This window comes from Helianthus annuus, chromosome 4 (assembly GCF_002127325.2).
Source record: "Helianthus annuus cultivar XRQ/B chromosome 4, HanXRQr2.0-SUNRISE, whole genome shotgun sequence".
Lineage (NCBI taxonomy): Eukaryota > Viridiplantae > Streptophyta > Magnoliopsida > Asterales > Asteraceae > Helianthus > Helianthus annuus.
Genome location: NC_035436.2, coordinates 87443092 through 87456009, shown reverse-complemented (window position 1 = coordinate 87456009; position 12918 = coordinate 87443092). Strand labels below are relative to the sequence as shown.

The 12918-nt window shown below is 40.9% G+C and overlaps 1 protein-coding gene across 1 annotated transcript; it reads right to left on the bottom strand.

Annotated features, from left to right (window-relative positions):
• Positions 1 to 8106: 8106 nt before the first annotated feature.
• LOC118491526 lies at positions 8107 to 8511 on the bottom strand. The gene has a single exon (XM_035989371.1). It carries the CDS (start codon positions 8509 to 8511, stop codon positions 8107 to 8109), a length of 405 nt encoding a protein of 134 aa, XP_035845264.1.
• Between the last annotated feature and the right edge of the window lie 4407 nt (positions 8512 to 12918).

Sequence of the window (12918 nt, the reverse complement as noted above, 5' to 3'; positions counted from 1 at the left end):
GTTGTCTAAGCACCAAGCCGAAATTTTGTGTAAGGAGAAGATTGTGCGTATCCCTCTCCCTGATGGAGAGTCATTATCAGTTCAAGGACATCGTAGTGGGACGATGGTTGGTATTATCTCGGCCATGTATGCGCAGAAGTATCTGCAAAAAGGGTATCCTGCAATGTTAGCGTTAGTTACCAACGCTCAGTCTGAAGAAAGTAAGATCGAGGATCTGCCAGTGGTGCGAGAATTCGCTGATGTGTTTCCAGAGGAGCTACCAGGGTTACCTCCTCATCGTCAAGTAGAATTCCAGATTGATCTTGCGCCGGGAGCGGCTCCGATTGCTCGAGCTCCATACCGGTTAGCACCTGGAGAGTTGCAAGAACTGTCTAATCAACTGCAAGAGTTGTTGGACAGGGGCTTTATTCGACCCAGTTCTTCGCCTTGGGGAGCCCCAGTACTATTTGTAAAGAAGAAAGATGGGTCATTTCGTATGTGTATTGATTATCGAGAGCTCAACAAGGTGACCATTAAGAACCGCTATCCGCTACCACGCATCGACGACTTGTTTGACCAGCTGCAAGGGTCAAGTTTCTATTCCAAGATCGACTTAAGATCGGGTTATCACCAGGTAAGGGTTAGAGAAGAAGATGTTCCTAAGACGGCTTTTCGAACGCGCTACGGACACTATGAGTTTTTGGTCATGCCGTTTGGATTGACCAATGCACCAGCGGTTTTCATGGGTCTCATGAACCGCGTATGTAAGCCATATCTCGACGAGTTTGTTATAGTGTTTATTGATGACATCTTAGTCTATTCGAAGAACAGGGAGGATCACGAGTGTCACCTACGTCTCATCTTGGAACTTTTGAGAAGGGAACAGCTGTATGCGAAATTTTCTAAGTGCGACTTTTGGATTCGAGAAGTGCATTTCCTTGGGCACGTTGTTAACGAGAAAGGGATACATGTGGATCATGCGAAGGTGGATGCAGTTAAGAATTGGGCGGCACCAAAGACTCCGTCTGAGGTGCGACAATTTCTTGGTCTCGCAGGGTATTATCGAAGGTTCATTAAAGATTTCTCGAAAATCGCGCAACCCCTCACCTCGCTGACACAGAAGAACACGGCGTACTCTTGGGGAACGAAGAAGGAAGAGGCCTTCCAGTTGTTAAAACAGAAACTTTGCAGTGCACCGATCTTGTCGTTACCAGAGGGAACCGAAGATTTTGTGGTTTATTGTGATGCTTCGATTCAGGGTCTCGGTTGCGTGTTGATGCAACGCGAGAAGGTGATAGCTTATGCTTCTCGTCAGCTGAAGGTGCACAAGAAGAACTATACGACTCACGATTTGGAATTAGGAGCGGTGGTGTTTGCGTTGAAGATCTGGAGGCACTATCTGTACGGTACCAAATGCACCATCTACACCGACCATAGGAGTCTTCAGCACATCTTCGACCAGAAAGAATTGAATATGCGACAACGACGATGGGTGGAATTATTGAACGATTATGAATGTGCCATCAAGTATCATCCGGGCAAGGCGAACGTTGTAGCTAACGCCCTCAGCAGAAAGGATAATGCACCTAGGCGTGTGTGAGCATTGCAGCTCACGATCCAGTCCAACCTCCCTTCCCAGATACGAGACGCTCAGTTAGAAGCGTTGAAACCAGAGAACGTTCGAGCTGAAGCTTTACGTGGCTCGAGGCAACGACTAGAACGAAAGGGAGACGGTGCTTACTACGTAACTGGACGCATTTGGGTCCCATTCTTTGGCAACTTACGAGAACTTGTAATGGAAGAGGCACATAAATCACGCTACTCTGTACATCCTGGATCAGATAAGATGTACCACGACTTGAAAACTACCTACTGGTGGCCCAGCATGAAGGCTCATATAGCAACCTATGTCAGCAAATGTTTGACTTGTGCCAAAGTCAAAGCGGAACATCAAAAGCCCTCGGGTCTACTTCAACAGCCAGAAATACCCACATGGAAGTGGGAACAGATCGCCATGGATTTCGTTACAGGGTTACCAAGGACTCAGGCTGGAAACGACACTATATGGGTAATTGTTGACCGCCTCACGAAGTCAGCACATTTCTTAGCAATCAAGGAAACATACAAATTCTCTCAGCTGGCAGCAGTGTATCTTAAGGAGGTGGTTTCTAGGCATGGGGTGCAAACTTCTATCATTTCAGACCGAGATCCGCGTTTCACTTCAGAGTTATGGCAGTCAATGCATAAATCGTTCGGTTCCCAACTCGACATGAGTACCGCTTATCACCCGCAGACGGATGGTCAAAGCGAGCGCACCATCCAAACACTTGAAGACATGCTACGGGCATGTGTAATCGACTTTGGGAAAGGATGGGAGAAGCACTTACCGTTGATAGAATTCTCCTACAACAACAGCTACCACGCAAGTATCAAGGCAGCTCCATTCGAAGCATTGTACGGACGGAAATGTCGTTCACCTCTCTGCTGGCTTGAGGTGGGTGATAGTCAGATCACAGGCCCTGAGTTTGTGCTTGAGGCATCAGAAAGCATTGTGCAGATCCGAAACCATATGGCCGCAGCTCGCGACCGCCAGAAAAGCTACGCTGATAAGCGTAGTAAACCGCTGGAATTCGAAGTTAATGATCGCGTTATGTTAAAGGTCTCACCCTGGAAGGGTGTGGTGCGTTTTGGGAAACGCGGCAAACTAAACCCTCGTTATGTAGGACCATTCAAAATTGTAGAACGGATTGGAAAGGTGGCCTACAGGTTGGAATTACCGGCTGAGTTGGGTAATGTCCATGATGTATTTCACGTATCGCAGCTAAAGAAGTGTTTGGTTGATGAAACACTAGTTGTACCTGTGACAACTCGTACTTTAGACTTATCTTGTGTAACGTTATATGCTCACGTGAACTATATTATTTGAATGAATACATGATATGTTATATGAATACTATGTGTAATTTGTGTGCATGATACGCGAACCGAACCGCACAACGTAGGACTCGATCGCACAAGCCCCTTTTGGGCCGTATCACTTACTTTCGGACTATGGGCAACCCATTAAGGGATTCGGCCCACCTACCTTACACACATAACACTAGGGTGTTAGTAACTTCTCACACTTTGGCAAATCATTCTCACACACCAAAAACCCTAGCTCCTCTCTCTCTCTCTCGTTTCTCTTGGAACCCGACGGCAACAACCCTTTGGCGATCGAAGATCTTGTTCCTCATTCGGATCACCCTCTCTCTCCTTGTTTGATTCTAACCGGTTAGTGATTACCGAATTATGTTTGTTGATTAGTTTTGGTTGACATGATGTTATGGGATAACTAGGGTTCTTGATATGAATAATTGAATGGTTCTTGATGTGGTAACAATCATATGATTCGGGTTGCATGTTGTTAATTTGGAACCGTAGATGTTAATCGGATTTGATGTAGATATGATTCCCTGTTATGTTCTTATGAATTGGTTGGTTAACTTATTGTTGTTCTAGTTAATCGGATCATGTTACTATTGCATAAGTATTAGTATTGTTGATTATATGCTTGTTCAATATGATTGGTGGCTTGATCCTGGTCATGTCACGCCTCCAAGCGGTGGTACTCCGCGTGTGGGATTTTGGGGGTGTGATTTGGGGGTGTGACAGTACCATTTCAAGAGCTGAAGATAGACGACAAATTGCAGTTTGTCGAAGAACCAATTGAGATTATGGATCGGGAAGTTAAAGTTCGTAAACACAGCCGTATACCGATTGTGAGAGTTCGTGGAACTCAAGACGTGGTCCAGAGTTCACGTGGGAACGCGAGGACCAGATGAAACTTAAGTATCCACATTTGTTCCCCAAAGACCATACGAAACCTAGCCAACCTAATGTTGATGCAACTAGTGAATTTCGGGACGAAATTCCCATTCAAGTTGGGGAGGATGTGACACCCCAGGAAAACCAGCAAACGATATAACTTACCTGGCTTTAACTTATCTAGCTTTATCAGTGAGTGCGTACCAAATTTCGGGACGAAATTTCTTTTTAGTTGGGGATACTGTGACAACTCGTATTTCGAACCCACTTTGTGTAACGTTACGTGTTTATGTGAAATTTATTAATTGAATGTTATGATTATGTGATATGTGTGTATTAAATGTTAGTATAGTAAACGAGCCCAAACTGCACACCATAACCCGATTACACAAGGCCCACCCGGTCGCATAAGCCCATTTGGGCCACACTCTTGGACTCGGCCCATTCCCTTGTTGCGCATAACACTTAGAGTGTTTGTAACTTTCTCACATGTTGCAAAAACACTATCACACACAAAACCCTAGCTTCTCATTCTCTCTCTAACCGACGGCAACAACCCTTTGGCGATCGAAGATCATTTCTTGTTCGGATCACCCTTGTTCACTCGAGACCTCACACGCTTCAATCCTCTAACCCGGTTAGTATATGTTTATCGATTTCATGCTTGGTGATGTTGATGATATAATCGGTTAGTTTGTATTAGATGATGTTATGATTGTTTTGATTGTATATGTTTACATTAGGGTTATGCATGCTAGTAAACAATGGATAATTATGCACACGAAATTCGGTTATCATGTTGGTGTTTAAGATTTAACATATAAACCGGTTGGATGTTCATGAAATCGGATCATATTGCTATGCTTTAGTGTTAGGATTGTTGTTCATATTCTTGATACATGTCATAACGGATTAGGGTTCATGAGAATTAAGGTGTTAAAACCCTATTTGATCGATGCTATGCTAGTTGAATGACGGAAAACGTGTTATTGATTTGATTTGGAAACCGAAGTAACTGTTAATTAATTTGGTTGTAAACTTGGAAACCTGAATAAGGGTAACCGATCTGCATGAAATCAGGAAATCTGTTACAATTTGATAGTCTCGACACGGTTGCGAGTCGAGAGCCCTTAGTCTCGACTCGAGACCACCTTATCAACACAAACAACACAAGCCGAGCCCATGGTTGCGGGTCCGGTTGCGACTCGAGACCGTGTAGTCTCGACTAGAACGTGACAACTCGAGACCACCCCGTTGCGACTCGAGACTGTGAAACCAGGACAACCCGAGACCACTTAGTCTCGACTCGAGACCATTTACATGTACACTTTGTCATTGGGCCTGCACACTGTTACGAGTCCATCTGATTGGGCCGCATATTTGGACTTTGTTTTCTGAAGCTACTGTTGAACTGCTATGCTTATACGTGAATGCAATGGTCAATACTTGTACACAACTTGTTACGATACGTGTAGAACATACGTGCAATACTTGAATACGTTTGTATGATAAACATGCTAGGACGTGGTTGATCACATTGTAGCTTAACTAGACCTTTCATGTATCATACCGAGCAATCCCAGGTGAGTTCATTGCATTTTCTCAAGCATGCGTCCCGGTGGTTTGGGACAACTAGTAAACCTTTGGAAGGGAAACTTTGGGTAAACAACTTAATCGGTTTTGGTTATTGAACATGGGATCTATCATCGGATTGCCTGGAGGGCAATGGGGTAATTAGTTGATAGCGCTATTAGGTGGGAAACCTCACACCGGGCCGTAAGGACGGGCGTGAACTAATTATCTGGGTATCGCTATGGTTGTTAGAGGCACACTCCTCGGATACATATGGGCACACTCCCTAGGGTATCTAGCGAAGACAACATAGCATCGGTCGTTAAGGGGTTCACACTCCCCGGATACATATGGGCACACTCCCTAGGGTATCTAACGTGAACGGCATCGTAACGCAACATTGAAATCACATTAACATACATCTGGTAACACAACACGTTAGCAAAACCTTGAACTCACCAGCGTAGTCTGACACACTTGTTTGCATGCTTGTAGGTCATTAACGATTGGAACATGGACTTGCTATCTGGGAGTGCTGGAGTGGTCATGGATCGAAGCTCTTGGATTAACTTACATTTGATACATTGGTTTTAAGTATTATTATGAAACATTTGCTAAACGATTATTTACAAGCTTCCGCTACACAACATTTTGGGAATTGATATTATGTTTTATTTAAGTATTTACCATTGGTTCAATGTGATTGGTGGCTCGAACTCTGATGCGTAACACGCCTCGCGGGACTTCCGCAGGTGGGATTTTGGGGGTGTTACAAAATTGTCTGTTACTTATTCGTTTAATTGCTTTTCAAAAATGGATCAAACTAACCAATTGGGATTGACTGAAAAAGCTGCTATTAATCAGGATCTAGATAACATAATTGGAACCAACAACAGGATTCCTAGGCTGATATTGAGGGGATCCTTTTCGGAATGGAAATTTCGATTTATCCAGTATATGAGAATCAAAGATCTAAAAGCTTGGAGGTCCATCTGCAACGGACCAATAGTGATCACCTATGTGGTGAATGAAGCTCAGGGAACTACTGCACCTAAGCCTGAGTCGCAATACACTGAAGAAGATCATGAGAAACTCGACATTGATGGCAAAACTCTTGTAATGTTGCACTCTACACTGGCGCCAGAAATCGACGTTGGAGTTCGGGACGCTGTTTCTGTAACACCCACCCCGTAACCCGGGTGATTGTGCACAATTGATACACTTATAGCGGAAACAAACTAAACTTTCATTAAAACTTATAATAGTCTGAGTACAACACTTTATTTATTTACAAACTTTTGGCAACTAAGAACTCCTTGATCTTTTAAAACTCCACAACTGTCAAGTAGTTCCTATAGCTTTCCTCATGATTCACCTGAGATTAGTATACTCAAAACGACGTCAGATATATACTAGTGAGTTCATACTATACAATTTTTATAAAGACAGACCACAATTTACATTATATGCATACACAATATGGGCATGTGACCACATTATAGTCAGGTTGGGCCTCATTGAACCTTATAGGTCACATTTGACTTGTCACAAACCACCGTACAAGAGACATACTGGTCCTCCAGCTGTGTTCCCCTACGGTCGTCACATAGGTATGAGTGTGTGTCGCTGGACCTTATAAGCACGAAGTGCCTGTGGGTACAACACCTTATTACCCTTCCTAGAGTGACACACCTCATTAAGCATAATAGGATCCCATATACCCCTACTGACACATGCATACTGCAACATTCTCATTATTACCAGTTATGGACGAGTATACTATCACAGTTTAAAAGACAAGTATGATGACTCACCTGATTAGCAATTGCTTAACTGCCGCTAGTACGACTGGGTTATGTCTCAAGGTCCTGACACAATTACATAATCCTAGGTTAGGTAATGGTACACCTAACTAGCCATTATCATGGTTGGATATTGGTTAACCCTACCTTGTTTAAGCATGGGTGATCAGTCCATGCCTAACTAAGGCTAGGCTACCCAATACCCGCCCCTGGCAATAACCCTAGTACCTAAGAATAATACTAACACTACTACTACTAATATATTATTACTAATAATAAAACTAGTATTAAGTACTAAAAATAAATAATAAATAACTAAACATAAACTTAAACGAGAGTATACCTCAAAACTATCTACGACACGTTGATGTAGAGTTTCCCTACTCCTGCTCCTACTCGTGCTCCAAAAACGACTACTAACAACACCCAACGGGGTATCGTATACTCGGGATTCTCAATAATAGAGCGTTCCCGTTAAAATTTTGTTGTATCTAAAATTCTACAATTTAACTCCTATATATATGTGAAGCAAGCAAGCACCTCAATGGCTATCTGGGCGATGTGGGACAATTGACGTGCTAGCTAGCTAGCTTAGTTATATTAATTCAAGTGCTTCACTCGTTTTTCTTGTATAACTTTTAAAATATGACGTTTTATAAAACGATGAATATGTCATTAGAACAAGCATATTTTCATCTACGTTTTAACCTAAGTTTCATTAAAAACGGAGTAAGGTAAATAAAATAATATATTTAATTATTAATATTAAAGGTCTCCTATATTAGCCAAGGTTTGTCAAGATATTTCACCTTTCACACAATCATCTTACTCTTTTAACAATATATGAAATATAAATTACATATTTCACATGTTTATAACCAGCGCATTAAGGTTCGGGGTATTACATCCTTCCCTCCTTACAAAATTTCGTCCTCGAAATTTGTCATTACTTAAAAAGATGAGGGTACTTATCTTTCATTATGTTTTCTAGTTCCCATATAAAGTTGGGTCCATGACGTGCGTTCCACTTGACTTTGACTAACGGGATTTCCTTCTTGCGTAACTTTTTAACCTTCCTATCTTCGATTTGTAGTGGTTCTTCAATGAAGTTGAGTTTTTCATCAACCTGTACGTCTTCTAGGGGTATTTGTTGGGCTTCGTCCACTAGGCACTTCCTTAAATTTGATACATGAAAAGTACTATGTATTCCTGCCAGCTGTTCTGGAAGTTTTAGCCGATAAGCCACTGGTCCTACTTTGCTTGTTACTTCAAACGGCCCAATGTATCGGGGTTTCAACTTTCCCTTTTTTCCAAACCGAATCACTCCTTTCAGAGGTGATACCTTAAGCATTACTTTATCCCCTAGTTAGAACTCTAGGGGTTTACGCCTCTGATCTGCATAACTCTTTTGTCGATCTTGAGCACTTTTCATCCTTTCTTTTATTTGCTGGATCTTTTCTGTGGTTTCCACAATGATTTTTGGTCCTGATAGTTGACTTTCCCCTACTTCCGTCCAACAGATAGGAGTTCGGCACTTTCTTCCGTATAAAGCTTCATAAGGTGCAGCTTTGATGCTGGCGTGATAGCTATTATTGTAGGCGAATTCGATGAGTGTTAAATGAGTGTCCCAACTTCCACCAAAATCAATTACACAAGCCCGAAGCATATCTTCTAATGTCTGAATAGTTCGTTCACTCTGCCCATCCGTCTGAGGATGATATGCAGTGCTTAGATTAAGCTTGGTTCCCAACTCTTGTTGGAAACTTTGCTAGAATTTAGATGTGAAACGACTATCTCTGTCTGATATGATCGATACAGGCACCCCATGTCATGAGACTATTTCTTTGATGTAAATTTGAGCTAGCTTGTTCATCTTATAGTCCTCACGAATTGGCACGAAGTGTGCAGACTTGGTCAGTCTGTCCACTATTACCCAAATAGTATCATAACTGTGACTTGACCATGGGAGCTTCGTGATAAAATCCATGGTGATTTTCTCCCATTTCCATTCTGGAATCTCTGGTTGTTGCAAGTATCCAGAGGGTTTTTGATGTTCTGCCTTCACCTTAAGGCATGTAAGGCACTTTTCCACATAATGGGCAATAGATCGCTTCATTCCTGGCCACCAATAATCTCTCCTTAAATCCTTATACATCTTGTCACTGCCAGGGTGAATGGAATACTTAGACTTATGAGCTTCCTCTAAGATTGTATCCTGCCGTCCTCCATAATTAGGAACCCATATTCTATTGTTGAACCTAAGGATATTATCATTTCCCATTGTCAGTAGCTGCAGTCTCCCAATCATTCTTTCTTTTACAATATGATTCTCGTTTAAGGCTTCTTGTTGTGTATTCTTAACTTGATCTAAGAGACTAGTTTTAACCTCTATTCTGGTTGCACGAATTCTTATTGGTTGAGGTTTCACTTTTCTACTTAGAGCATCTGCTACTATGTTTGCCTTACCTGGATGGTATTGGATCTCACTGTCACACCCCGACCACGTGGAACAATCAAACGTGGCGGAAACGTCGGGGATGTTGTAACAGAATTAATTGTTTCACAACCATGGCATACAAAGTTACGTTTTATTTATCAACAATAGAGTAACATTGTCTTAAACATGAAAACCAAGAGTACATAACATAGTTAAACTAAGTCTATCTTCATTTTATGTCTCTAAGGCACAGGTCCGCCCTAGTGTCATGATCATCGTCCTACGCAAAAGCTCCTGAAAACACATGTGAAAATAGGTACGTCAGCATAAAAATGCCTGTGAGATACATAGGTTTTGTGAAAATAGGATTCACGACTTTAGATTTAAGAACTATTTAATGAAATTCAGTCATGAACCTTGTAAATTGTTTTGTTTTGTTTTGTAAATCATTTAAAAGTGATAGAATCAAATGATATGTATAGATAAAAGAATAATGTATGGTTAAATGAATAACCAAGTAAAATGAGTTGTATAAAATAAACTGTATTGCAAACCAAAGCCTTGTGAAAACGGGCTACTTGTGTAAAATGTATAAGTCAAAAAGGAATAATTTAAGTAACGCTATGATATGTAATATAATACAAACACTTATATATAAAAAGTACCAGCGGCGTATTTACCATGTTTGTATTATACTACTCACATCTCGTTACTTAAGTCACTCAAACCAACCAATCAATGTATAATGTCTATGTCTAAACCAATTTGTCAAAAGTCCTTGTATAAACCTTGGCAAATGTTAAAAAGTCCAAATGTAGTCGAGTAATGTGCAACAAATGTTATGTATTCTAAATAAAGTATTGTCACATAACCAAATGTAGAAAATGTACAAAACAGAGTATTTTGAATATATCAAAAAGTTATGTTTCGCAAAGTAAAAGCATGTTACATTGATACATACATTTATGTGGTAAGTTAACGCATACATTCAAGCCTTGAGACAGTCGGATAACCCTATGTCAAGGTTATCAAAAGAAATGTTTTCGGATTCAGTCATTCCTTACATCCAAACAAACCCGGGATGTCAGGAATGGGATTTGTCAAGTCCTATGGTACCACTACTTACTACCGAGCAGCGTAGCTAATGTGAATGAACGTATATAAGTCCCATTTGTGCAAACCAAATGTTATAGCAAATGTAAACATGTTATATGAAAACAATGTACTATGTATGCTAAGTTAACATACAAAGCAGAAAAGTCATGTAAATCAATGTGCTAGCATGCTATCAGTCAACATACATAGCAGAAATGTAAAGTAAAACAATGTACTAAGTATGCTAAGTAAACATACATAGCGAAACAATGTAATGTAAATCATGTACTAATAGTGTACTAATGAGCATAGCAAGTATATGAAGTGAAAACAGGAAAGCACGAAAGTAACAAGTAGGCACATGTGTTTCACCCCAAAACAATTTGGAAAACAGTAAAAGAGGGGACTATGTACTCACTTGAGATTGCTTAGAAGTCCTTGTGTAACAACCAAACAATGCTAGAGATCACGGATATCAAACGACACCTAATATAGGTAACTATGTTAATATACTGGACCTAAATCGGAGGATTGGATAGAATGAGGGTTCGTAAACCATACGAGTATGGAGACGCGTGTAATATGGTTTAACAAAGCCGACATACTAAAATGAAACCTAACCTAAGTGCTTACGACCCATTACGACCCGTTTAGGTAGCTTATGTTACTTTAACGCGTCGTTCGCGTAAAACGCGTTTGGAACGCCTAACTAGCCCTATGATAAGTAAAATATGCCTTAACATATCTAATATTGTTGCCAAATCAGTTTAGATATCAAAAGTTATGTTACATATGCTTAATATGAATTTTGGTGTAAAAAGGGCATTTTGGTAATTTACCTAAGGCATATAAACTACCTATCATACAACTAAATAAACGTCGTGACCATAAGGTATAACCTCGAAAGGTTATTCCCTATACAACTATGGTCACCTAATGTGTTTGGTCGGGTCCTAATGATCGACCAAACGGGTCGGGTTCGAAAGTATAAGCGATTGTTTAGATCGCTTACCTTACGACCCTATATAAGCACTAAACTAAAAGTGACGAGCTAAGCATGTTAAAACTTGCCAAACTAGGTTTAGAAAACAGGTTTGGTATCAAAACAAACGGTTTTGATACCTATGAGTAGTTTGGTTATAAAATACGCAAGAATGCGCATTTTGGCCGAAACTACGACTCGTCACTGAGCCTAGATAACGTGGTAATCAGTAGGTATAGTCTCTAGGGACTATAACCATCGTGATCACGCTCACGATATGAAGTTCAAACGAACTTCGCATTGACCATAAACTGGTCAATTCAGAAAGTCAAACAAAGTTTGACTTTCGGACTCGAAAAGCGATAAAAGAACGAAAGAACACTTACGAAGGGTCCCCGAAAGCTAATCTTGATCTAGGAGCTCAGGTATGAAGCAATGGCTTCAACTTAGAGCTTTTAGATCAGATTTGTGGGTTTTTGCAAAAATGGGGGGGGGGGTATTTATAGGATATGCAAGACCGTTAGGATCGTTTATCGATTTACGTGCTCGAATCTCATCCGTACAAGTGTCAAAATGTTATGGTATCACAATATGACCCCAACCCCAGAGATTTGCAAGAGGAACATTGCCCTTTGGAGTGTTGAAAGGCTGCTAACAGCTATGAAAACGAGTTTCTGCATATCTGGGGAGGCCTCGCGGCCCGCGTAAGGTTCAGACATGGCTTACGCGCCCCGCCTGGGTGTCCTGATTTGCAACCAACTTTGGAAAATGACAGTTTCTGTCCCTGTTGGTGTTTAAAGCCCTTTTCCGACATGTTTAAGGCCCGTTAAGCCAACTTTAAGGCCCTAAAATGATGCTTAAACATTGTGGACATGAAACATGCTCAAAAATATGCCGGATGTCGGTTTGTTTGGCCGTACGATCGCGATGTTCGGTTAATTACGACGGAATGCGCATAAGCGTGAAAAACGATCCAAATTGCGCGACGAATGGATTTTTCTTACGCCAAACACTAAAATAAAATATTTTAGTGCTACATAAATTTTTGGATGTCCGGATGTATTCAGAAAGTAAGTTATGCGTGAAAGTGCAAACTTATGCACTTTTTGACACTTTTAGTCCCTGAATGACCCAAAAGTTTATTTTTGCACACCGAACACCTCAAAGCCTATTTCTAAGCTATGTAAAGGATATTTATGGTATGTTTAATTTATGGTCATCTTCCGGAATGTCTGTTACAGTTC